The following is a 27994-nucleotide window of genomic DNA, read 5'->3' on the forward strand; positions in this document are numbered from 1 at the left end:
CCTTTCATCACTGGGGGTTTGACTTCATCTCCTGTAACGATGCCACACACGTAGCATCCTGCAGCAGATACTCAAAACCAATATGACGTTGGGCAAATAACTCGCACAGCTTTGTATCTATAAATATTCTTTATACATTACATCCATGTTACAGTCAAAACAAATAGAAATACAGCCAACAGCAAAAGTCACATTCAAGTCATTTCTGTGCTGCGCATTGCAACGTCGACACCCAGCCTCCTAAGGCACCAAAAAAAGTAAATGACTCGTAGGTCAAGAACAGATTAGCCCATGGCCCAAACATCACAGGGCTCATGGAAGCTCAAAAGAATGGTTTACAGACAGGGAAAAACACAATTTCCAATAGCTATATTTATACTGGCACAAACCATCTGAGGATCAGTCCTTTGAGGCAAACACTGCCATGCTGAACAGATGTCACTTTGCCAGCTTATACCAGCACTGGAAATGTTATGAATGACAATGAAATCTAAAAAAGGGGGATCGGGGGGGTCACGTTATGGCCCCATGTCATAATTTAAATTGTGTTTATGTACATTGGGTGTCTGCCCCTTCATCCCTGGGTCCAACCATTTCTGCTTACCCATTATGTTGAGTTCTATGTGGCACCTGGTGATTGGACGGGAGACTGATGGTAGCTCCTTTAAATTAGAGACCTATTAGGCTGACCTCTCTCCTCCTTCCTCCTAAGAATCGATAAGCATAGAAAGCCATTTCTATGGACATTATCTTGGACATTCCCTCCAGGAAGCATAGGTGTGGGAAGCATTTTTCTTTTTCTTTGGCCTCGTGCACACCCTGATATTGTCTACATTAATAGATAAATAAATCTCTTCTTTCTGGAGTGCAATTCTGCTGTGGCACTCTTCAGTCCTTTAGATTGGTGAAAAATGCTTCTTTTCACTTTTTATGCTACACCCATGATTCTTCTAGGACTGAGAGTAACATCATGGGGGCTCATCCAGGATTTGGACCTCTTATACCCAAAGCAAGAATCACATCCTTAACCAGCATTAAATGTTTGCTGGATCATTTTTTTCAATATCATTTTGACATCAGGTTTTTGTGCTCATATGAAATGTGTCATAATTCCTGCATCCCTGTCTGTCAAATCCTTTTATCGGCATAAAACATAAAGCAGGACATCTGGTTGTATAGTTACAAAGCTCAGAGACCCTGCTTAAAATTAAAAGCTATACATCATTCCTAAGTACAGCTCTGAACCTAGAACACTTTTGTGTTAGCAGTCCTGCAATGATGCATTAACAATATAACACTTTTGAATAATTCGTAATAACAGTAAATTGTAACACTGATTTTCAGCAGCTGACAGTGTGTCCAAAAATAGCCGACCCAAGAAGAAGAAAAAGAAATAAAGAGAGGGTGATGCCCATATGGCTCCCATATTGGAAGACTTGCTTCTCGAAAAAAGTTCATAAAATTCACTTTGTCTTCAGTCTGATCAACGCCTATTAGTTGATAATTTGGTCTATCTCAGCAATTTTTCCTCAAATTTTGAAGAAATTTGAGAAAACTGAGAAAAATGGAGGACAAAAGAATAAGTTGCAGAAAAAAATCTATATACAGCAGACGAACAGTATCTGAAAGCCAAAAACAGGGAGGAAAGGCTGAGGAATGAAAATTACACAAGAACTGGACTGGAAGTCAGTGGCATCAGTTCTTTTTGAGTTTTAAATGTAAAATGTTTGTTTCAAATCATTCAATATTTACAAGGGCGTCTATAGCCGTCTGGAAATCATGGTGGAGGCTCTGTCATAATTTGGGGCTGAATTTCAGCCGGTGTTCTTGGGGGATGTTTTCTAAATGTATAGAAGTCTACCATCAGATTTTAATTCACCATGAATGCCATCCACAAAGCTTCTGATCATTTTCAGACACACTGCCAACACTGTCAGTCATGGACTGACCTCCCCAGAGCCTTGACTTCAACATTATTGAAGCAACGTTGAATCATCAGAGTAAATGGAACAAAAAGACAGCCAACATCCAAAGAAGAACTTTGAATGGCTTTTCCAGAAGTCTGGAGAACTACTGCTGAATGCTCCTTAAAGAAATTACAAGAGGTAAGTAAGCTTGTCTAAGAAAGTTCTGGCTGTGTTGAAAAAGAAATGTCAAACCAATTATTGACTTTCAAGCTTGTTAGAATTGTAGAAAATATGTTTTGTTTTTTTGCCTTATATCCTGTATTTCCATCTATGTTTGCACTTATTTGAATAAATCGCTACACTTATTTCACATTTTCCTAACAAAACCTAATGAAATTAAGGGTGGCTTGAGACTATGACACCATACTGTCTCTATGCCACATTAGAGCAGAGATATATGAGAGCGAGAGAGAGAGAGGATATTGGCTGTGTACAGTATTCCTCAACCTTGAACAGGCAACCCTGTGATCCTACACCATGTCTGATGTTGTGCCTTAGATTTGTAATCTGGATAATCCCATCACTTCCTTCAATTCCACATGACATGAGTGCCACACAACAGTTTAAAAGGAAAACCACAAAAAAAAAAAAGATTTATGTGAGGGTGGCTCATGTCTCTGTCACAAAATAAACAGTGTTATATCTCAGAGTAAAAACAAAGGCACCAACACAAAAATGTGAGTTACTGAAGGTATTAGATTGGTTTGAGGACCAGCCCCAGACAGCACACACAGTTCAAATAATTAAAAGTATTAAGTTACGGAAAAAAATCTGCAACAAAACAACTTTGCAGCACAGCTCAGACTGTAACTCCCAGATGTAACCCATCAGATGCTTCGTCTCTCCACAAATACTGCTTGGAGTTTATACCGATGTTACACGAATGACAACCTCTCCCGAATCACTGTCCTGGCTGAGGTTGTTTCGGGCTACCATTCTGTGGCAAAAGGGTGCCAAACACAGGCAAGTCCATGGATGTGATCCCAGCTGGGTCGGGTGTAAGGGGCCGCTGGGCCCAAAAGTGGCCAAAGGCAACCAAAGTGTCCTGGGGGCCAGCGAAGAGTGACCAGTGCTTGTGTCCTCCATGTCCTTGGTCTTGTCATAGCTTTGAACATCCCAGTGGAGGTTCACTGCTCGCCAGCGCAGAAACACGTTGTACACTGCTGCCCCCTCGTGGATGATCAAGCCTGTTATGATGACAGCAATTGACACATTTATAGGAATTTTGATTTTAGGCAGTTTGTCATGACCAACTTTCAGGAAATCTTTACTGTAAGGTTTTCTAAGTGCTTGAATTGAAGGCAACTCGATTTCTTTTCCAAGTAGTTGAAGACATTTCACCTCTCATCTGAAAGCTCTAGCAGCTGATGGGAAGTCCCACATATTCAAACTGTAGTGGTGTTGGTGCCTTGCTGACTGTCCTGAGTGCTGTCGATCTACCTGGTAATCATGTGAGCCATTATGGTCACGTGAACCAAGGTGCGAATTCTTAAATGTCTTCACCAACTTAAAAAGTAGTCCAGTTGCCTTCAACTTGAGCACATAGAACTACCACGACCTGGATGACTGTTAACCTGCACAGACAGATATAAAATATTTTGCAAGTATTTTGTCTTTTTGTTTCCTCTTACATATTTCATCTTTCCTCACTTTAAAGTTGCCCTTCTCTCCTTCTCTTCCAACAACATCTATAAACTATTTGCTGAGAAAGCTGTTTTATTTTTTGTGTGTGGATCTAGAGTAACACCAAAGCCTTTGTTGATTTTAAAGGCTGAACGTGGCTTTTTATATGCATGTTAGAGGAAATCTGAAGGGAAATGGATTTTCTGTATGCTCCACTGACAAAAAACCCCAGTGGAGTGGTAGATGAGTGACAAATTTATGGATACCCTGCCTCCCTAAATTGGAAAAATACATAAAAACCTTTTTAGTGTTTGTACTGTCTGCTCAGAAGGTGGTATTTTATGTTGTTGTTTTTTCTAGTGATTTATTGTGTAACCCAACCTAAGGTGGCTGTGACATTTCTTGACAACAGCGAGCGGTTGTCAAGAAATCAGTGTTGGAAAGGTTCAGTCTGCTAACATGGCTACAACAAAAGACTGAAGAGAAATACTCCCTTGGATATGCTCAGTACTATTATGAGATAGCATGAAACTGACTGTGAATGAATCAAAAACACAGGAGTGCATTATTTTCTTGGCACCATAAATTATAAAGAGGTCCAGCATTATTCTGAGAGATGAACTTTTAGACTGCTAATCTTAGAAACCTTTCATATTTGTGAAACTAATTTGTAGCACCGACTGCTAAAAAGATCATTTACAGTCATTTATGTCCTGCAAACAAGGGCGGAGCATCGACATTATCTCACCAGTCAAAACTGACACAAGTATGATGGCAAAAAACTGCATCGTATATAAACACATGATGACACAGTTTCAACGTACAACAGACCAAGAACGATCATTTAAACAACCCGTTCATGTGTCTGTGTTAGTTCTCTGTCATCCAGATCACCGTAGTCTTAAGGGCTTGAAAAAAGGAGACAACTGGACTGAACTGGTAACTGAAGAAGGCTCTTGGATGACTCCATTAAGCTACTGGGAAACTTCAGCAGCCTGCCTGATCTGAACCTAAACGGTCTTCTATTGTTGGACTTCTCTGCCAACCACCGATTGTCCATGACACACACCACAGTGACCAATTTTACAATTATATTATCAGACCTGCGCTCATGTATACGTACTGACACTCATTCAGTACAGTGACTCATGGTCTCCGCAGAAAGACACTGTCATTTTGAATCTCTTAGCGATTAAATGGCTTTCATGTCTTCCTCTTCTCACAAGCCTAAATGTTTTATTTCTTTCATTTTGTTTTTGTTTATGAAATGCTAATATAAAATAATTATTGAATAAAAACTTTATTTGTACTAAAGAAGTCCAAGAAAGACAGACACCAAGTCCCTGCACAACTTTTCATTTTGTAATTACTTTTCAGTACATGAAAAATTATTAAAGTTTTGGTACCACGATGCAATAAATAAGCAAACTAGAGATCTGCAGTGTGCAAGCTGTTATTTTTCTTTTCCCACGTATTGACTCATATTTCAGCACAGCACCTGTCCCATTTTCTGGTGTAGATGTGCATGTATCATATCCTATTTTGATATACCTTTATTAGTCCCACAAGGGGAAATTTCATATTATATCCTATTTTAGGAATTACTTTTCAACCAATTTAGATGTTGAGAAAAATATTATTTATAATCCTATTTGACAGAAAATCTTTAAGATGGCAAAGAAATATTTGCTAAAATACTGAACTGATCACTAAACTGTGGTTCCAAGGCTGTTCATACTTTAGTCGATAACCTCAAAGCACAATGCAGTATTTTTTTGCCTGAGATCATACACTGTCCGTGAAGTGTAAAGTGGATCTTGGAGTCTTAGGAAGGATTTATGGTCTGTCCAACGTGTATATTGGATGGTTGGATAACAAAAACCCAACAGCTCTGACTCATAGGGGGAATCATTTCTCAGACTTTCCACACTCACTTCACGTTGTGATCGTCCAGCTTTGCAGAGGTGAGAGGAGACCTGAGCACTGAGTACTGACTGTACTTTCTAGCTCTGTTGCCCTCAGCCAACCACCCCCTCACTCTGTCCTCAGAACAGCTAAACACGTTTAAGAGCATATCTGAGGAATGAGTTTATAAAGACACTGATTTTAAGCACTGAAATTTAGGCCTATGTTTAGGAATTTTTGTTATACAAGTACATTTGAGATCAAATGCTCTGCTTGAAACTAGAATTGTTGCCTTGTGGTGTCATGCCTTTGTCAAAAAGTCAGATACATCCACGTCTGAGTTTCAGGGAATTTCCTAAAAGTTACACATTGCCACGACAGAGAGTCAGCCACATCAACAAAGCACAGGTGTTTGGTGTGCAGCCGCATGCCCATTCTCACCTACACAGACCAGGTCCATGAAGCCATACATGCCGTAGCAGATCTGGAAGAGGACATCGCGACGCTGCCAGGTGGCCTGAGGGCTGAGCGCCGACCAGAGCAGCCAGGAGATGCTGGCTACAAGGAAGAGAGAGCCCAGGAACACCGCAATGATCTGCACCTTCTCCACCAGGGTAATGGTGATGGACTGCCACTGCACAAAGAACAGAGGCAATACATTAAATACACACTTTGACTTTAAAGACTTTGTTTATATTTTAGCAAGAGTTAAGATAAAGTAAGATCTTTATTTATCCCGTGGGAAATTCTTTTGTCATGACAACCTAATCAAAACAGTATTTTTGCTCCATGTCGGATCAATCTGCAGCACCACAAAATTCGGATGCCCGACCTGTGTTAATCAAATACATAAATAAAGGAGGGCCTTTCCACAGTATCATGTCAGTGTGACAAGGCAGTCCGAGTCCCATTTTTATGATTAAAAACAATGTTGGACTTATTAATGCATTATTGAATATATAATTATATCCATCCATCTGTTCATTCCATGCATCTGTCAATCAATCCGTCCATTTTCAGAAAGCAGCAGCCTAATCAGAGAAGCCCAGCCCTCCCTGTCCCACCTCTCGATGATATTAATCTCTTGGTCACTGCTCAAAGTTCAGTGTGAGGGTGGGACTGGAGCTCAACCAGTAAACTGTAGTGAAGCGAGTTCTTCTCACTCATCTGTCTACACTACAACAAACTAGTACAGTGTATATCTAAATAATATTAAACAATATAATAAGTTGTTAATTGTGCTAAAATAATTTTTAATTATTATTTTTTTTTTTTTAGTTTGGGCAAAATGACTTGACTTGACCCTTAAATGTCTTACAATGGTTTTGTCCACCTCTTACCGTTCCCTAAAAGACATTGTTTTCTATATCTACCATACAGCGAAGCATAAACAGTCTGGATGTAAGCAGAACACATCTGTTTTTTTGTCACCTCATTTAAATAATCCTGGTAACAGGTACTAGACATAATTGTGCCCACTATCATGTCTGGGAGGAAGGTGATTTTTTCTTTTCCTTTTCTTTAAAAAATGGAAATAACACAGTGGTCTCACTGAAAGCTGAGTTTTCAAGGTATGTTATGGTGATGAGCACTCTGTAAAAACAAAAGAATCAATAGGAATACACTAATCATACACATTTCACTGCAGGTTGAGATGCGCTGAAGCGAAGTGTGTGTGTGTGTGTGTGTGTTGGCTTCAATGACTTGGTCTCTTAGAACAGCGGTCTCCAACCTTTTTTGCGCCACAGACTGGTTTATGCCCGACAATATTTTCATGGACCGGCCTTTAAGGTGTCGCGGATAAATACAACAAAATAAAACTAGTACCGGTACCGAAAAAAAGAAAATGTATTCATAACACACGTGAAAAGACCCAGGAAAACAGAGTAAACGATAAAAACGATAACAAAATAACGCTGAAAACCGATAAAAACCCTGAAAACCCTACATTTCACACCTGAGCCTCAACTCTCGCGGCCCGGTACCAAACGACTCACGGACCGGTACCGGTCCGAGGCCCGGGGGTTGGGGACCGCTGTCTTAGAATACATTTAGTTGTATCTGTGTTAAGGATCACCTTGTTTTATCCCCCCTCTCAGTCTTCTGACCGTCCATTTCGCCAAGAAACGCGTCTAAAGTTTATTTATACATAAGCATGAGGCCAGCAGGCATGAACCCTGTGGACACTGCTGCGAGGCAGAGAGATTATCCACTATGTGATTGGTGAACTCTGGCAGTTCTTTCAGCTCATATCCGGTTTCTATATTATTGCGGGTCAATACAACTATTCATACCACCAGAATACTCCCCACAGTCCGCCACTGAGCGCAGGGATAATTAGTACACTCGTTTTATTTGGCGATAACAGAGGCGGAATTGCACAAAACCACCCTGTGAGGACCAAAAAACACAATGAGAAACCATTATCCCCCTAAATTGTGCTTTTATTTTAGACAACACTATGTTTTAAGCAGCAGTAGCTGTGAACAGTTCACCAACAACGATTTGAAAACAACACAGCAGTTTATGTTAGTTTATACAGCCTCGTGTGATTTTAAATGATGCCTAACAAAGAAATAGAATATTTTCATACAGCAGAAAAACGTGACGTCATGTTCTGTTGGAAACGAGAAGCCACAAAACGGAGCCGCGAAAACACCTCGAAAGATTTTAAGTTGTCTGGTTGTTGTACACAGAGTTTTTTCTTAGCCTTCCTTTTATTATACAACTATCAGTTAAGAAAAGCCTGAAAGGAAGCGAGAGAAGCGCGCAGAAAACCCTCCACCGAGATGGTAAACACTCAAACACTCCACTCACTAACTTGCTGCATATAACTACTTTTATTAAGTATAACAAAGCAGCTTCGAATGATATCAGTGCAGTGATGTGGGGAGGCTCACAAGACAGACCTGCTAAAAGTGACCTTAAATATGCATCATTATGCATCAGATTCAAACATGCATAACAGAATGCATCAGTGTCGCACTGTACTGCGCTACTTTAAATTGGTCATTTTGCATCTTTTCAAATTTTAACTGCTTTCAAATAGGCTGCACGCTTGAAAATAGCTTGGTGTTCATGCATTGTCAGTATGGTAATAATGCACTGGGGTTTGATCTCAGAGGGCATTTTTACATAACTTGGGACTTTAGGACTGCACCCTGTGCATGCGCAATCTGGTCCAGTCTCGGAAACTAAGCATTAGACTGATTTCACAGTTTTAAGCTCACATAGCCTACACACGTGTGCCACAGTCCTGCTAATATAAAAATCTATGTATCAAAATAAAAATGGGCCTCTTTATTCACCCTAAAGTCAGTGCTTTGCTTAGTAGAAAATAAAACTGCACCAAAATAAACCTGCTTTTTTTTTTTTTTTTTTTTTTACATGGTGCCACATTCCTGTTAATTAAAACATATTTGCATACAAATAAGGTGTGTAGTCAGGTGACTTTAGCTTGTCTCATTCAAGAAAAATATAACGTTTTTAACTCCATTCATTGCACCTGCATAATGGACATGACTAAATCTCGTTGCAAAGGACTCCGAAAAAATTCATGGATGTTTAACATTCCAATATTGTACACCGATTGTGTGTGCTAATGGAAAACTAAAGTGAAGTTTGAAGGGTTGCAGTTTTAAAACACGAGAATAAAGGTGGTGCACTAAAGCAAATGTAAAAGTGACTTCCACAGAGCCATTTAACAGTAGAAGGAGGGCTGGGGGTGGTCCAGAACGGCACAGAGAGGCAACACATAATACAAGAATAAAATACTCTGTAAAGTTACTCTGTAAAAAGCAAAATTCCTGCGTTTAAAAAATCTTGCTTGAGTAAAAACTTAAAAAATATTATCAGAGAAATAAAATAAGCCTGATTTTATTTATCCCAAAGGTTGGGAAACTACTGTCTTGATATTGTACAGATACAATTACAGATAATTACAGACACCAAAACATGAAAACCAATGTTGCTCAGTAAAGATAAAAAACATATGAATTTAAAATCTAAATATAGTATAATAAGGAGTTTAAATCTAAACTGAATACAGGTAATTTGGTGGTAAAGGTTTTCTTTAAGTGTCCTTGTGGGAGTATAGTGAAAAAAATGATGTAAGAAGATTTAAAATAAGTTAAAAACTGCAGTAGATGTTGTTAGGCAGTCATCTTTGTAGCAACATTCTTGGTAGTATTTGTGATTTGTTATTTATGTTTCTTTGAAGACACAAAGTAGGATGAAAAGACTGTCACTGAGCTGGAGTAAACTCCTGAGCAGGATACGAAAAGTAAGGAAAACACAAGAGGCACAAAATGTAATTAATGTGATGCAACTTCTGCTAAGTTATATATTTATATATATATTTTGTATACATATGTAAACAAAAACCTGAGTGAAAGAGCCTGTCATCTCCTCTGTCCAACAGGCTATAGCCAACCTAACTAGAAGGACCTACACATGGCTGGATAAACACATTAACCAAAACAGGACGAGGAACTCTGACAGACGACAATACAAAGAAATGACCAAACAGTTCAAGACTACCCTGAAAACATGCTACAAGAATGACAAAGTCTCCAAAAAGGAGATGAGGATGGCCAAGAAGCAGTGGAAGGAGGCCATGAAGAAAGTAAAAAAGGAGGACAAAAGGAGGGAAAAACTATGGAGCTCAATCAATAACAATAAGAAAACAGAAAATAGGAGAATGGAGAGGGAGATACCAGAAAGTACAGAATAAACTTTTGAATAAAAATACTTGGAAACAGAAGATTGTTGACAACGAGCAGATGACTGAAGCTGCACGATGCTCATTTCAGAAGAAAAGACTTAAGGCGGACTTTGTGGACAGAAACTAAAGCTCTGCTGAGCCTCAGCTGTGTGTTTGTTCAGTCTGCCAGTGACTCAACTCCCATCTGGAGCGAACAGATATGAAAAGGCCTGAATGTTCTTCAGTGAGAGAAACGATCCAGAATGCAGATATTTTAAGCCTCAGGAGTCTCTGTCTGTTCGGGCTTTTGAAAGAAAGAACGACTGCAGGAATCCTGATGCTCCAAAATGACAGCAGTGACGTGAAGTGGCACCAGAAACACACAGCAGGTTCATACTCAACGCTGCATCCATCTCAAGCTACCAAAAGCAGCCATCGCTGTCTCTGTTTTCATCAATAAAAAATTCTGTACTTGATTACTTTAAGAGAAGAGACATTTTCTTTAAGTTTAGCTGAGCAAAAAAAAAAAGAGCAATAGAGGCAAAAATATCTCAGTTATAGATTTCTATAATTCAGAAAGATCACAGCTGTCACTGGATACTGGTTACACATCTTTTCTCTTTTTTTTTTTTTTTGTGTCCCGTTTGGATCTTTAGCCATCAGAATTGTTGTCTTAAGGCCAAGAAAGATGCCAAGCGGATTTATTTTACCAAGTGGATCATCATGGCCTTGCCATATTGGTCCATTTGATTGACCTTGGTTATAATTATGCATTTATTTTATTTTCGGTTGCTACAAACGGGACAGACATGACTGGGGGATAGGACAGGGAGAAAGAATGAAAGAAAGAGAGGGAGAGAAAGAAAACCAGAGGGGAGAAGAGACGGTGAGAAGGGGGGGAAGAAAGAAAGAAAAACAAACAAAACACCTGGATCACCTGTATGGAGAAAAAAAAACTGAAGAGAAAGCAAACAAAAAAAGAGCAAAATAATAAATACAGCACCATCACAATAAACGAGCTAGCAGTAGATAACAGTAGATACTAAATATTAAACGATATTGTGCAGCACGCAAGACAGACAGCGCACAATGTGCTTTGAGGCAGCAGCCAAGAAAGCTGTAGTCCTTGTCTGTGAACACCCGTGTGTACACCTACACATCTTTTCTCTAATGTCACACCATCCGTTTGTTAACCAAGCTTTCTCTTAACAACTTCTACTCTGAAACCTATAGGTTCTCTTTATTATTGAGTGTTAAACTTTCTCTTAAAGCTAGCAATCTTGGTTAGCAAGTTGCATCCACACAGAGAATTAACTTCTTCTATAGTCTGTACCACGCAGCAAGATATGCTATTTATCAGACAGTGACACTGAAAATACAAAACACAAACACAGTTCAGAGGTTCAATTCAGCGACTCAAATAAGCAGAGATTAAGCCTACGAGATATCAATGGGCTACAGCCGCCCATATCAGCAGCACATCTGTCAATCAAAACAGCCACATTTCAACTATAGACCAAACTCTAAATGGGTTATTTAAAAAAATATCCTTGTACTGTTTTTATTTAAAAAGCACTGTTGTGGCACAGCACGAAGGTCCTGAGTTCAATTCCACCATCAGGCCGGGGTCTTTCTGTGTGGAGTTTGCATGTTCTCCCCGTGTTTGCGTGGGTTCCGTCCGGGTACTCCGGCTTCCTCCCACCGTCCAAAGACATGCAGCTTGTGGGGATAGGTTAACTGATTAATCCAAATTGCCCATAGGTGTTAATACGGAAGTGAATGTGAGCGCAAATGGTTGTCTGTCTCTGCGTTAGCCCTGTGACAGACTGGCGACCTGTCCAGGGTGTACCCCGCCTCTAGCCCTATGACAGCTGGGATAGGCTCCAGCACCCCCCGTGACCCTGAAAAGGATAAGCGGAAGCGAATGGATGGATGGATGTTTCTATAAAAGGGAAAATCAAAAGCATTTTTGGACCGTGCTGTGTTCAGTTCTGCTGTAAATTTTGACATTTTAATGTCAGCTCATCAAATATATGCTGACATGTTTCAGTCTAAGAACTAAAGTGGTAAAGCAACTGCTTATTACAGCCATCACTAGTGCTCAAGTCTTTCAAATTTCTAGCAATGTAACCGGAGTAAATCTTTTTGAGGGCTACTATTTCAAGTGGATACTGAGATTCAACTAAAGCTAGAAATGTTAATTATGTGCGTCTGTCTGGTGAGGCTGCATTACTTATTATTGACTTCAGCGACTACATCATTGTCATATTTAAACCCTCCATCCAACTTTTTAACTGCTTAATCATGGCAGGCCCGAGACAGATTACACCAGATCAAACCCAGGGTACACCTTCAAACCAAATGCCTTTTTGCTGTAACAGGTACTCCAGTTCTTTTATATTTCTTGGTTTAAGAATACCGACATTATATGTTTGCATTGACCTTCTCTGTTATTTCAGCCCTGACTGCAGCATTGTGTATTTCCAGCTATGGATCTGATGTGTCATTGTGGTTGAAGCTGTGTAACTGCTGCTAAAAAAAATCCGTCTAGTTTATAATCTAAAGTTTTTGCAAAACAACTCTGCATCTGAAGGGTTAAATCCTACTTTGAAAAAGGTCAAGATTCATCCACTTATTTCTACTTTCTGTGCACAATGAGTCACTGAACTGCAATTAGAGGCGCTTATTTAAACGTCAGTACGGAGAAAAGTGTGCATCATCATCATCATAGGATAAGTGCACTTCCACATTTGGGTTCTGAGTATGACTTTAAGCCAACATTTTACAAGAGCAGCTCTAACAGACGCAGGTGGGTTTATCTGTTGTCAGCTTGCCAGTGAAATGGCTTTTTACCAGTTTGGCTCCGTGAGGCTGTTTTTACTCCAACTGAGAAGCTGTGAATATTTCTGAGCATAAATCCAACTGATGGGTCGATAACATCAGTGACTGTAAAAACAATTTCTAGTTAATGCCCCTATAATAATTTAGAGAGCATGCTTAGTGGGGGCAAATTGTAACCTCGACGGTAGTAAAAAGCAGTTAAAAAAAGGCGGACAGGAAACAAATGGCTGCAGTTTGGTGGCATGTGTCATTTTTAGCCTCTTAAAACTACAAATCTCAGAGAGCATTTTGTTTTGGAAAAAAGAGCACTCGCTTTTTCAATCATATCCATGTGCACTGAATTGGCAGTTACCAAAAAAATCACCAGTTACTCCATAATGTGACTGTTTGGTATAATCATGCAGAGCAGCAAAGGACTGCTGAAGGTCTCCAAAACAGCTGCTGTTTTCAACGTTAATGGGGTAAAAAGAAAAAAAAACATGACAGGATCTTTTAGCTCAAAATTGTATATTAAAAATAACAGTCATCGAAATGACCCTGAAACATCTGTTTTTTGATGTACTCTGTCCTTTCCACACAGTTTGCAAGTATGAAGACTGAAGAATCTCATTTAGAAATTAGTGAAGTGGAATGACCTTATTAGACAGTTAAAATAAACCAGAAACCACCTTTTATGTGGTTTTTACCTCTGCCACAGAAAACCATGAAAAACCAATGTGAGATATTCTATTTCTTCAGTTCATGAATAGGATTTGGCCATATGTTTTTAACAAGACGTTAAGAATGACTTTGAAACTCACAAGGAAGTATACTTTGTGCATGCAGCACATATGTTGTCAAGAGTCTCCAGGGGAAAGAATATGGAGTTTAGAAAAACCAACAACCTTTGTATTTTGACCCGTATCATGTTCTTTTTCTTACCCTAACCTAACAGTTTTATTAACATGAGGCCGGGCATTGTCGAACAACAGAAAGAACCCAGGACTCACTGCACCCGCATGAGGTCTGACAGTGGGTCTAAGGTTTTCATGGCAGTCAGGTTGCTGTTTGAGCATAACACTGTCCATGGCTTCTCCAGATCCTTTTTATGTCTGTCACATATGCTCACACTGAACCTGCTTTCATCTGTAAAAAGCACAGGGATTTACCAACTCTAGTATTCAACTGGCATTCACAAATGCCTACCTGTGCAACCTCTACAGGGCCCAGGCATTGCCAGTTGACTCAAAGCACTTTAAATTGTAAGGCGAAGACTCTACAGGGGTCTCGAACTCAAGTCCTCAAGGGCCGCTGTCCTGAAACTTTTCCATATGTCCTTGCTGCAACACACCTGAAGACGATTTGTAGGTTATTAGCAAGACTATAGAACTTGAATGCATGCTGAGGTGGCAACAGGGACACATGGAAAAATTTCAGGACACTGGACCTCAAGGACTGGCGTTTGAGACCTTTCCTCACCAATAATATAAAGAAAACAGAGAAAACCCCCAAAATCATATGATTCCCCTTTGAGCAAGCTATTAAGTAGTGACACTGACCTAGCCAAATGCTAAAACTAGTGAAACCATCAGAAAAGATGAGGAGGGACAAAGCGTCAGTGGCCTCCACCTATTAAACCAGTCTTGCTTTGGCGGTTGTGTCATTGTTGCCCCTGTTTTTAATTTAACATCAAAGCAGCTGAAACTGATTAACAACCCTTAACTGACCAGATCAGACAAGATTGTTTTGTTTTTGTTTGTTGTTTTGAGCAGTGTACGCAAGTGGTCTGATAAAAAAAAAAAAGAATTCAGGAAAACCAAAATAATTGGAAGTACTTGACCAAGAATGAAAAAAAGGAAAATTCACATGATGAAACAGCACTCTGCTCTCCTACGCTACTAGCTTATCCCAGCCTCCACTAAGCATAGAGCAGGGTACCATGGAAAAGTTGGCAGGGCAAACACAGAGAAACAGACAACCATTTATACTTATATTCACACCTCAGGCCAAAAAAAGAATAACCAATTAACATGTATGTCTTTGGACTGAGGGAAGAAACTACTTGGAGAGAAGCCACACAGGCACAGGGAGAACATGCAAACGCCACACCCTCCAGCAGGTTTAAACCCAGGCTTGCTGTAAGCAAGTCCTAAGCACTGCCCCACTGAACAGCCCTTTCACAAATACATATCAAATTTATTTAAAATGTCACAACACAAAATTTAAACAGTCAGAGTGTAATTATTTATTTATGTGGTCAGCTAACATCTTCCATATCTCCATTGTATATAATGACTGCCACTTTTCCTGAACCTTAACTAAGCAGTTTTAGTTGCACAAATCTACCCAAACCTTAATCATAGAGGTAGAAGTTTAGAAAAGGCAAACAAATCTATTTTGTCATTCCATTTGGAGGACTTTGTATTATTTTTCATAACAAGTAACTGACTCACAAACAGTTAGTGCCTTTCCTAAAAGCCCCTTAAACCCCTTTTGGGTTGTGTGTGTTAAATTTAAAAGTTTTAAAGACACTAAACAACAAAACCAAACAAAAGCCTAGAAAAATAACTCAATTTAATCTGTTTGTTAAATAATCCATGGTTGGACCTTTCATGGCTTTAATTATGCATTTCTCTATTGAGTTATTTTAAAAGTTGTTACTGCTATCATAATAAAGAGAGAACAGTTAAGTCTGAAAGTGAGGCAACCTTCAGCAGAGGGTAAATACTCTGCCTTTCAGCAGTATTATACCTGCCATGGTCTCTTCAGATTGATGGCGATCACCTGGAAACGGTAGCAGCACAGCTCGCAGGTCCAGCAGCCCCGTTCGCTGATCCACTTCAGCAGGCACTGCTGGTGGGTATACCGCACTGAGCCGTCACACCTGCATGGGTTCAACAAGTCCCCCTGGAGACCAGAGAGAGGGCAAAGGTCAAACGTAAACAGAGATCAATTTTAAGGGAGGGGACAAACTGACACAAATACACAAATACAGTTTAGACCAGAGCTGTCAAATTCATTTTACATCGAGGGCCACGCACAACACGCAAGGTCCCTGGACCTTATGTTTGACACCACTGGTTTATATGTTAAATGATTGAGGATGGATTAAAAATCATTCCAATCATGTCAAGGAGATAGTTTAGCTTATCCAGCTGTAGCTTGAAACTAACTACTAAATAGCTAGACTATCTTCATGACGACTGATGCAGAGATGATTTCTGATTAGTCTAGCCTCAATTGTTCATCAATAATACTCACAGTGAAAGAAAAAGCAAGTGCAAGTTCCAAGAGCAACTGTTTATTTACTGTCACTTCCATGCCATGGGCAGCTTGAGGTCCTTTGTCACTTTTTTGAGTTTTATCACCCGTCTCCAAGGTAAATGGGGAAGAGTCTGAAGAAGTTAAAGGTCTGATTAAACTTAAATACCATTTGTAGGCATTTCAGTCTAAAGCAGCTTAGACCGAGTGCAAATTCTAGGAGCAACTGCTGATACCTGTGCTAAAATACTACAGTTTTTGCTGGAGCATTGACTTTAAATGCTATATCCAAAGTTTCATCCTACCAAGCTATAAAGTATGATAAAACTTTGAGACCTTTCTCATTACTTGTGCAGTACTCACTGGTGCACCAGGCACACACAATTTTTGTGATTTCGTCCTGTTTATTAGGACTTTACATCCTCAAACCTCTGCTTAGATATCTGTTATTGCACGGCATCTTTAAGCATGTTAGCATCAGCAAAAACAAATGTGAGGATCAGTGCATAAACTCTAATACACCTCTTCTTTGTAGTTGTGTGACATCACCTTTAATTTTCTTGGTTAGTTATCATGAGTAATGAAACATTTTCAATCTCTGAAATATCATTCTGTGACATCACTGGTAAGAGATGCCACATGATGGCATAACATCATTCCCTAATGATGTTGCCTATTTGAGGTTGAGGCAAGAGGCCCACAGCCTACTGACTGCCTAGCAACAGGTAAAAAGCCCCAAATTTGAACATGCTTCTGCATCCGACCTGAAATCTAACACAAATCTAATTACTCACCAGCAGGGGTCAACTCCTGTGATTGCAAAAACAAGTCATATCTGTTCCACTGACATCCCAAGGACTCACTGACCACTGAGAGATTTCAAAGACAGTCCAAAAGATCAGTGTATCTGATGTCATCCAAAAGTTGGCAATGATTGATGATTGGATCGTTGGCTGCACCAATGACGGCATGCTCATTAGCTAACAACTTGTGCCTTTTCAGCAAACCCTGGAAAATCTTCCTTTCTGATTCGAGTAATGACCATAATTTATTTTTACTAAAAAATATACCATTATGTTTCATTTATATGATTCAAAAACGATGACTGAGCCAATAACGCAACAGGAAAATGTTTACTGAGATTGAAGCCAAAGAGCTATTGTTTGATAGACTTTTATTCATCTGGATAAAAGTTGTATAGCCCATGGAGTCTTCCCTTAAGGCAAGCGGGTTTTAGTATTCAAACCTGGAAGCTATGTTCATATACAAAGTGACTTTATCCATTAGTCTGTGGTTGCAGATAATGAAACTGATAGAGCACTTTTCTCTCCTTCTTTGTACAAGGTTCACGATATGAACTTGTGTTTCACAATCACTCTGCAAACCCTGCATATGGTAATGCAAAAGCAGCAAACAAAACCTGGAGCTATACTTGCTTGACATTCATATCTTGTCTCGTGTTCTTATCGTTTTGGCTACTCTCTGTAGTACCAGTGATAAATTAAACCTCAGACTCTTTTCAGGAACGGAGAGAAACTATCTGCTTTCGGTTTAATATTGGAGCTGTCTATCCAATATTAATCTTCTATCCATTTCATGGTCCATGTGTCATCTTTCCTATCATCCAAAAATTCTTGTTTTCAGGCCTCAGTTTGGCCTTTTATCCCAACATGTCATACATCAAAGAAAACACACAGCTTGTTCACCAGAGGCCCTTACCAGCATCGCTCAGATCAATGACCATTTCTCAAAGCTACAACACTTACGGATATTAACGGTGGGATGCAGCCTGACATTAATCATTACAGCCACATCTATTTGTTCCGATGGGTTCTTTTCTTTTTTCTTCCTCTAGGCATTCCTCAAGCAGCCATTACTGCAGCTTTGACCTGCTGGCTGGGCTGTGAGTGGCATATTAATAGTATATTAAGGTCAGTGGTCAGAGAGCTCATTTTTCATCATGTCATATTAACCTTGTGGGTTTAAAAGGACCTCGGAGGCTTTCGCTTGAATGAACTGATGCAGGTCAGCTATGCACTGAAGCAGAGACTGATAAAGCCAACTTCAAGGATAATTTGAATAAGTCAGAGAATTCTCTAAAGGGGCTCTCTGAAAACAGTGCACTTATTTTAGTAACACAAGGTCGTTCCATTGAGAAGTACACAAGGTCAGAAAATAATGTAAACTATTTGTGTATTTCTTTTCCAGCTGAACATTAAAGAAACATCTATAAAGAGACGATCGTTAATGATGAGCATTGATAACATTTTATTGATTTTCCTTATCATTCCCTTCTTCCTTATTAATTCCTGATCAAGTTTCTCTGTGGGAAACTTGCACAGGTGTTCAGCATCAGTGTTGCGATTTATCAACAACTCACATATTAGTGAATCTGAACTGACTGAAGAAATAGAGCAGAAAAAGGGACTCAGTTTATGAAAAGCTCCATGGTCATGAATATGGGTGTCTGGGTCAGCCGATACTGGGCTTGGTGACTAATAATGGCATATTGATAAGCAATCAATTCACCTGTGTTCTAATCTCGGGGCATGCCAGTGTCACAGCAGTCCACACTGTGCCTTAATGCACCGGCAATAACAATATTGCAGGGTCTGACATAACCAATGGTTTGGCACCAGTAAAAAAATTATGTTGGGCGAGTTGATCAGCCAGCTGCTGTTCGGGATTATTTTTCCACCAACTGAAATTAACCTTCACTTAATAGTATTTTCATAGAAAAGTACAATTAAAATCTTTCATCAAGCCACCTATTCATGTTGTTTAAACATGAAAAAGTAACCTTGAGGTGCTCCCGTCCTCTTTGTTCTGCAGAACAGTAGCACAACTGAATTAATAAGATGTTAAAATGTCTATATGCAGATTAAATGCATTATTAGGTTTTTTAAATCATTTGGCAGCATTTGTTGGAGGCTGGCATTAACCACCCCATCGCTCTCTAGAATTAACACCTTTATGTTATGCTGAGTTTGAAGTTGTGTAGCAGTAGTGATCTTTGTGTTTTTCTTTTGTTTCCACTTTCTGAATAATTTCCCCTTTATACTTTCATTTTCATTTTGGGTCAAGGATCAAAAACTAGATGGTTGGGTTCCGGACCAAATGTTGCTTTGTGTTAAAATAGCCTCGTTCACATTGATAAATGATGAGTTGGGACTGACAGCCCTATTTCACCGATGCCATAACCACAACGCCCAAGGACACTTTGTAGTGCACACTAGCAGCTTTGACAAAACAGCACTGTTTTATGTTGAGGGAAGGAAAACGGCCTGGTTGTCAGTGGTTGATATTTATCTGTTTTGGCCCATCCTTTTGCACTGTCAAATATCCTGATGAGAGTTAAGCTTTAAAGCATTTTTATTGTATGATAAAAATTGCAATACAAATTTTCTGTCTGCAGACACAGAGAGAGGAAGTAAACAAGCAGGAAAATATCAGTACTGGGATCTGATACTGGTTAAATTTGTGTTTGTTTTGCATTCAGAAATAAAATTTCACTGGTGCACAATAAACTTACACTTCATTGTTTTACAACGCACAACAAATGAGAATCATGACAGTATTGATAAGAGGAACTGACAAGCTCACACTTACCCCAGAGCAGATTTGGAAGTATATGATCAAGTGTAAAAATCACGTCTCATATTTTGACTTTATCAAATAGCAGTCCATTTCAACAAACTATTACCACTGACCATGAAAACTGATTCACTGGAAATGGAGTGTGACAAAATTTGAAAATAAAAGCATATTGATTACAGTGTTGAGTTTTACTTGCTGTGTGAGTACAAAACTTACACAGAAAATGCAAAGAAAGAGTTACTTAGTGTCAGCAATCAATATAAGCATATAAAAATAATCTATAATAATTTATAAAATAATGTAATAATGCATCAACATCTTGCTTAGCCTGCTGACTACCAGCTGCAAAATCAATTAAATCTCGGGGAGCTGGTTTAGCTTAGCGGATTCAAGATCATTTTAAATGACCTGGAAGCTGCTTCTGCAGACTTACTGCTTCCCCTGTTGGACCTGAGCTAGGTTCACTTATTCTCATATTTCACATTTTCTTAGTTTTGAAGTTTATCATTTTGTGATATCTCTTTGTTGCACACATTTGTGTGCACTGCTGTTTGTTTATTTTTGTGTGTGTATTATAATTGAATGTAACTGAGCTGACAGAGCTACCTATTTTGACCTGGACACCAACAACATCTCAAGAGTCTGACTTTCCAGGATAAATAACAATAAATTGTATATGAGATTTTAAATAAAATGCTCCGCATAATCGGTAATCCATAAAGGACTCGTATATTTTGCTTCTGTGTGCACCTCTGTCTATTATTATTACCATGGGGAGGATAACAGCGAGAGAAAAATTGAGCAGTCACAAATGAAACTATATGAAAAATAAAGCCCACACAGCAGCGCGGGGTGTTCAATCACAAAAAACGATTTAATGTCAAAGTCATCATTAAGGCCTTTAGGGGCTGAAGTGCTCAGTGTGTATATACAGCAGAGTTCAAGTTTTAGGAGCAAAGAGTTTATATCTCCCACTCTGGGTGGATGTTTTATTGCCTCAATACCCACATATCTGAAAGAGGAAGTGTTGCACTTTGTCTAAGTGTACATCCACAGCACTAGATGTCTGTGATAGTGCTGCTGTGTTCAACTGTACAAACTAGTGTGTATTAATCCACACTGAGGTGTGTATACAATGTAAAACTTGCTTAATGTTGTATTTTTTTCCAATGAGTTGGTGGTTAAATGAGTTATAATAGTTGGCAATGAGCACCTGGGTAATTTCCAGATGAGGAAATGTCAGGGTGATGCAGGGGAAGGTCTGCTCAGCTGAGAGGGCCCTTACAGCGCGTTTGAGTGGGCTGAGAAAAACAATTGTTAAGAACTAGATCTGTTTCACAAATAATGCCAGGCTTCTTTGATTATACTCTTCACAGCCTCAAATGCCAGTAAATACTGCGTGGCATAAACAATTCCTTGTTCTCCTTCTTTAGATTTGTAATGATAAGGTATTCAGCTCGAGATATGTTTAAAAAAACATGAGGCTTTTTTAATCAGAGCCTCTTTGAATCCTCTCTGTCTGAGGCTTTTTTAAAGCATCTTAGCTTTGGTGTGAAAGACCTCATTACAGATGTAGATCTTGTAATTCTGCTCTGAACCGAGAAACAGGAAGATTTTTCTTAAGAGACATTGGATTATATGATTAAAGCTTTGATACATATAAGCTTGGGGAATAAACACGTTTTTAGCTGGATGAGTGGATTTACCTGATGAGTGAAGATATTTTTGCTATCATGGCCGCTCCTAATCATGTCTGTGTGGTATAGTCTTGCTATTAAATGGTCCTCGAGTTATGATTAATTTGTCAAAAAAACAAACAAACAACAAAATCCAACTTCATTGCAAATTTTCACTCTAACCCTTCAACCATATTGCAAGCTCTGCGTTAGACAATGTATTTCTTATGTAGCTGGACCTTGTGTTAGTAGCTAAACATTTAGAGTAAACCTTGAAGGGGGCTATTTTTTTTTCTTACTCTCTGCCATATTCATACTGTTACAATGGTGGGTGCTAATATTAAAAAAAAAAAACATGTCCAAAAGTTTGAATAAGGAAGTAAGCACATCAGTGCAAATACACCCCCCAAAGTCAGAAGCTCAAAACAAAAGCTCTAAACACCGTTTTTTCACCTTTGCTGATGTCAGTGAGAGCAGATATGCCTAATGAAGGTAATCTATAGCACTGCTTTGATTGTCTGAGTGAGACCCAGTATAAAACAAATAAAAAGCCACTCTAGTACATTCCAAGAATACACTTTTGGAGTTGGGAATGAACACAATATGCTTCACATTAGAAAATCGTTATTTAAACCATGATAAGAAAAACAGCAATGTTCTCATGTCATTCATGGCACTCTTATAGCTTTTTAGTGCGGCTTTTAAGAAACACTTTCATAATCAAATGGTGTTTACAGTGCAGATGAAAGCTCCAAATAAACAAGTTCATGTCCCTGACGATGCCACCTCAAGGCCTGCGTATACACTTGTTGTGCAGACAGGCAAATGCAAATGTAACATTTAAAATAAATGGAAACTCGAGGGCTTTTTATTCAGTTGTTCTGGGGAGCTCAAGTAAACAGTCTGATGATTGTTAAAGAGTAAACAATGCAACAAAGTTTCTTTAAAAAGGCAGTAAATGAATCTAGAGCTTGTGAAAGAACTGCCATAATAAAAGATATAAAACTGCTCAAGGCCTAAAGCTTTATTTGCTCTGGAGCTTTTCACAGGAACACCCGATCTTTAGACTGAGGAATAAGCAATGGAGGAAAAATCTCCAGAAAACTTTAGTGAGTAGACCAAAGGTAAAGAATTTCAGTAATTTGCAATACAACAGCTATAACTCCCTTTAAGATTTTATCTAGTTTTCCACTACTTTGGTTTGATAATTGTGTTTATATATCATAGGCCAACCCTGATTGGCTCTTGTTTCCCGCTCTGCAGTCCTCTTTTAAACTATACACTCATCAAATTCTATAATTTTAGTCCACCTAACAGCCCTTTGGGGCACCCTTTACCCACTGACGATTGTTATGACATGTGGTTTAAAGCTCCAGAAAAATCCCATGTAGCAGCAGCACATGTCAACTGCTGTTTGAGTGAAATATCAAGCAGATCTATTAAACAAACAAATGAGAAGTTCTCAGTGTGTTCAATACATCTGCTGGTGGATTAGCCCGAAAGCTGCAGAAAATGTGTAAAATTAGACCCCAAGTTGTGGTTGTTTTTTTTCAGCTCCTCTTTCCAAAATTAAGATAAACTACAATCATTAGCCTGGACTGTTGAATGAACAAAATAGCACTGGTTTCTGAAAGGAAGGTGGTATGGAAGATGTCAGAGTATGGCTTAAACCAATCAATCCAAAGACTGGAAGAGGATTTTTATGGTGTTTACGGCACATTTTCACTCTATCTGCCGAGACATGAATATTTAAAATGTTAAATGTCTGTTTTGCAATTTGCTTGATAACTGGTGAGCTTGCCCAGCCTGTGGCCGTGTATCAAAATCAAATATCAGTCTGGACCCGGGGGCAGCATTATTAGATTAACTCTGCTAATAGGCTGTAGCCCACGTTCAGAAGACAGGATATTCACTTAGGCATTTACTGCCCTTACTCCCCTCTTCCCTTAAGCTCCAGCAGGGATGTATCGTCCCTCATCAGCCATCACTGTCACGAGCCCAAAAGGCCTGCAGAGTGTCAGGTTTCAGAGCCAGTAGGACAATGTCCATTTGTCCCTGCAGGTCCACATCAGTCCATTCACCTCCAGGAAAACATGCAGACAGTTAGACTGATGCATCGCTTCAGGGAAAATATTTATTATTAATGGCCTATGATTCAGTCACTGTCATCCCCCTCTGTTACGATGAAGGAGCTGCAGTTTTCTGTGTACGGGTGGAAGGACTCACCAGTTTAATCTTAGTTTCATCTATAACAGGAGCTTCACTTAAACAATAATAAAATGTAATGTAATATTATACTGGACTTCATTCATGATCTACATGCTGCCTCCACCCTTACAAAAATAATGCTCAGCATGTTTATCTTTTATCTGCTTTTATTTCTCAGTTTATTGTGTTTTAATGCATTTCTACAACCCATTTAAAGCACTGCTAATTTATTTGAGTGTTTGAAAGGCACTTTATACACAAACAGGATGTAAATAGTTTTGGAGCATCTAGCATCTCCTTCAAGAAAGCTGCTCTGAAATGAAGACTTTGATTTCTTAGTGTGTTTGTAAAGGAAGCAGCTAAACACAAAAACTGATTAATAGAAATGTTATTTGGATAAATTAGAGATTATTGACATGTGGCAGAAAGGTGTACTTAGCTGCTAACAATCCAAAATGCTAAACACTTTGAGTCCTTATGGAGGGATCTACCATCTTCTCTGCACTTTGAACAGTTTTCATTTAACCTTCCTGTTACAAAAATACAATAACAGAACTTTAGCCTCTGAACCTGGAACTTTTTATCATCCATTTTTCGTACTTTGGACCCTGCTCAGGATCTTGCATGAAGATCTGTTGATCTTTATTTTTGTAAACAAATAAAAGTTTGCTATTCTGTTGACTGTTTACTAAAATTCAGCCTTTCTGTCTGTATGTTTGGTTGATTTTTATTTATTTGTTATTGATAAAAATCATGGGTTGTGGGCTTGCACTATTTTGGCTTCTGAAATGAGGCATGTCTGAAAATAAACCAACCAGTGGAAATCTATGACATAGTACTAGCAATGTTTAGTCAATGTTCTTGTCTAGATGCACAAATTAGATTTACTTGAATAACTAAAGGTGTCCCAGAGGCTTCCATTTGAGGACATATTTTGTTTTATAATTTTAGAAGTTATCTTAATACTACAATAAAAATTATATTTCAGCAAGAATACATCTCTTTGCTGATGAGACTGTCATTTAAATTACACAAGTATTAGGGTATATGGATAAATGACAAGCTTTTCTTTATTGTACAAGTTGGCACTCTTATTAGAAAATACAATTTATAGATTTTGTTTTAATTGTTGAAAAAACTAACGTGGAAGCTATTTTGAGGATTGATGGTGATATTTGGTGATATAATGTATGTTCAAGCCACCTCCTCACTTTTATTGAACATTGATTCAGCATATTGCTCATCTGTACTTCTTTATTTATACAGATTTATTAGAGAAACAAAATCACCACTCACCACTGCATTCTTTAATCCTGGACATCAGTGACCACAGAGGAAACAGCACCGGTGTGTGTCTGTGTGTGCACGTGTGTGTGTGTCTAAACAGTTGCTTCTGATGTGCTGATGTTTTTGACAGATTTGGAGATTTCAAAACAGGATCTCACCAAACACCTTGGAAATGAAATACTTGCAGAAAGAACCAAACTTAAACATGCGTCTCTGGATTTAAAGGTGCCATGTAGTGAATGTCTGCATTTCATGTTGTACTTATTGCATTTTTAATACAATATGTTTATATTTTGTATGCCTGTCCTTTTTTCCTTGTGAACATTTTATCTCAGTGGGATTTCCTTATTAGATAAATAAATAAATAAAATTAACCCACACATTATCAACATCGTGTTGCCAGTACCACAACAGAGACACATTTTCCTCTAACTAAAGTGTGTGTGTGTATATAAGTACACACACTTTACAGTTATGTTTTTAAGCCTGTAATTCCAGTCAGTGGGATGAATAGTAAGGCTGGGATCCTTCATCCATAAAGGGATGAATTATTCAGTCTCAGTATGTAAAAACTTTAGTTTATTACTTGGTAAAAAGATAAATATTGGCAGCTTCTGACTTCATGTTATAACACAAACAACATTATGTAGGAACAGCTGTGTGCAGGCATTATAGACATGGGGGAAGTGGCATGTGGTTGGGTCAGTGTGATTTCAGGATTTTTTTGTTTTTTTAAACAGAACTGCAACAAGACACTGGGTTGTGTTTAGAAACTGCTTCAACTGCTTCAGCAGTACCAGTCTCATGACCTCAAGACTCCTTTCTAAGGCTACCTGTGCCTGAATTTTGTCACCTGCACTAAAAGTATAACAGTAGATATTGATGCTCACTGAATCTACTATAGCATTGCAGTATAAATGTGCTCTGAAAGCTACTGGAGTTAAGTTATACATCTATTACACCCTCAAAGGGCAAATATTATATAAGAGTTTGTGTTGGTGGGTACAAAATTTGTAAATGATAAATAAATGCCATGGTGGCTTTATCGGTTTTACATATATCATGTAATCAAAATGTTAAAAGAAAAATGCTTTCTCCAAGTATATGTATGAGGAGCTGGCAGTGAAAATGGTTATGTTGCAACAGGTGTCTCACTGCAGTGGCCCCAGAGGACATCCAGTGCACACATTTAATAAAGAGCAGTGTTTGATGCCCTGATCAGGAATTAATCCTTTACTACTAAACACAGTAAGATCTGACAATTATTAACAAATACATTATAATATATAAAATCTTATACGTCACAATGCAGCTGTACTTTATGAGTTATGATACATTAATTAGTTAATTCATTAGAATGTAATAACTTAATGGAAATTAAATGGAAATTGACATTAATTAACTATGGGATTTAATTAATTACGATATGATTTTTTTTGTATCCACCGGTAAGTCAGTTGATGAATGGTAAAATATGACTGGCTCTTGAGGACTTCTAAAGAAGTACTTGTGCTCAGCTTTGGAATTGCTGCCCTTGGTGATTTCAGCACCACGGACAGCAGCAGGTCCGGCGTTACTGAGCAAAACCTTTCCCTGTAACATCTCAGAGAATTTAAAAGCTCACACACTTTAAGCTTTCGGATTCTCTCTCTCTCTCTCTCTCTCTCTCTCTCTCTCTCTCTCTCTCTCTCTCTCTCTCTGTGTGTGTGTGTGTGTGTGTGTGTGTGTGTGTGTGTGTGTGTGTGTGTGTGTGTGTGTGTGTGTGTGTGTGTTTCTTTCTGATTGGCTCTCTGCGCTACTGAAATCCGTCCAACCAGGCCAGCCAGCAGGATATGAACTCAGCAGGTTTACCTAATTTTAATTAGAAGAGTTGCTACATTCAGCCAATCAGGGTCAAGCATTGCGAGGACCGAGCCCTCACCTTCAGTTTAATTCAACTTCGACCACTCACAAAACCGGGGCTGTTAATCTGCCAACACTACAAACACATTTGGTAACACAATCTTGGACACACATTGGTTGGCATCAGTAAGCTAAAAACCACATGTACCTGCTCTGCGCCTTGGAAGCAGATCCTGCAGCTGGGAGTGGGGATGCAGGTTTCGCTGCTGCAGTTTGAATGCATTGTCTGAGCCTTGCAAGAGCTCCCCCCGACAGCCCCGTCCTCACTGGAAAAATTCCCCTCGTTGTTCTCCACAGTGAATTTCTCTGTGTCACCCCCACACGCGTCCCTGCAGCTCCGGCCCTCCCGGCAGCCCTCTGCCCCCTCTCCCTCCTCTCCTCCCAAGGCTTCGTCCTCATCGTCGGGGTGCGGACGTCCTTGGAAGCCGTGAGGTTCGCTTTCCTCCCAGGTGTGGCGGTGAGGTATGGTGGTACCTCCACTCGCCTCCCCACACGCGGGACCCGCCTCTCCCTCCTCTGTGCTCATAATAAAATGAAAAGTCGAAAATAAATTGCATAGATGCCGCCCGACACGCTCACACAGTATCCACCACCACTGCGACGCAGGGACGCGATGCAGCCTTCAGGCTCCTTGATTACGGCGCTCTCGGCGAAAATAACTCCGCTCCGTGGCTTCCGAACCGAGCCGTGCACCTCCTGTAACGGAACCTACAGCGTGACAGCCTGGCAGAGCTGCAGTTGAGCCGCAGGAAGCTCACGATGCTGCTGCGGACCGTCGCTCGGCTGGAACCGCCTCATGCGCTCCGGAGACCCGGGGAGCATTTCCAAGCAGCCTCCATGCATCGCAACGAGACTCAGCCGTCCTGAAGCACCCAAATCCCCCTCTACCCTTCCTCCTCCTCCTCCGCCTCTTTAGTCCCCACCGATAAAGCCGATGGCAACAGAGTAGCGGCACGCAAACAATCTTCCGAGCGGTCCAACCCGGGCTGGAAGCCGCCTGATGTGCTCGAGCATTCACCCTGCTGAGGGGCTCTTGGGCACGAATC

At 39.5% G+C, this 27994-nt stretch overlaps 1 protein-coding gene and 1 long non-coding RNA gene across 2 annotated transcripts; one reads left to right on the forward strand and one right to left on the reverse strand.

Moving 5' to 3' along the window:
• Window positions 1-146: 146 nt before the first annotated feature.
• marchf11 (membrane-associated ring finger (C3HC4) 11) lies at window positions 147-27912 on the reverse strand. Its single transcript, XM_086272679.1, has 4 exons — window positions 27097-27912; window positions 15769-15924; window positions 5937-6129; window positions 147-3154 (listed from the first exon to the last, which is right to left on the reverse strand). The coding sequence occupies exons 1-4, from the start codon at window positions 27472-27474 to the stop codon at window positions 2832-2834; spliced, it is 1050 nt and encodes a 349-aa protein (XP_086128805.1). The 5' UTR covers window positions 27475-27912; the 3' UTR covers window positions 147-2831.
• LOC147307675 (uncharacterized) lies at window positions 8129-10663 on the forward strand. The gene is made up of 3 exons (XR_015126177.1): window positions 8129-8287; window positions 9715-9777; window positions 9916-10663. It is a non-coding gene; the product is annotated as an uncharacterized LOC147307675 (long non-coding RNA).
• Window positions 27913-27994: the final 82 nt, after the last annotated feature.

Source organism: Aulonocara sp. 'chitande type north' Nkhata Bay, linkage group LG18, assembly GCF_057382095.1.
Source record: "Aulonocara sp. 'chitande type north' Nkhata Bay isolate Kocher_YH1m ecotype deep benthic linkage group LG18, A_spYH_male_GT1.1, whole genome shotgun sequence".
In the NCBI taxonomy this organism is placed as follows: domain Eukaryota; kingdom Metazoa; phylum Chordata; class Actinopteri; order Cichliformes; family Cichlidae; genus Aulonocara; species Aulonocara sp. 'chitande type north' Nkhata Bay.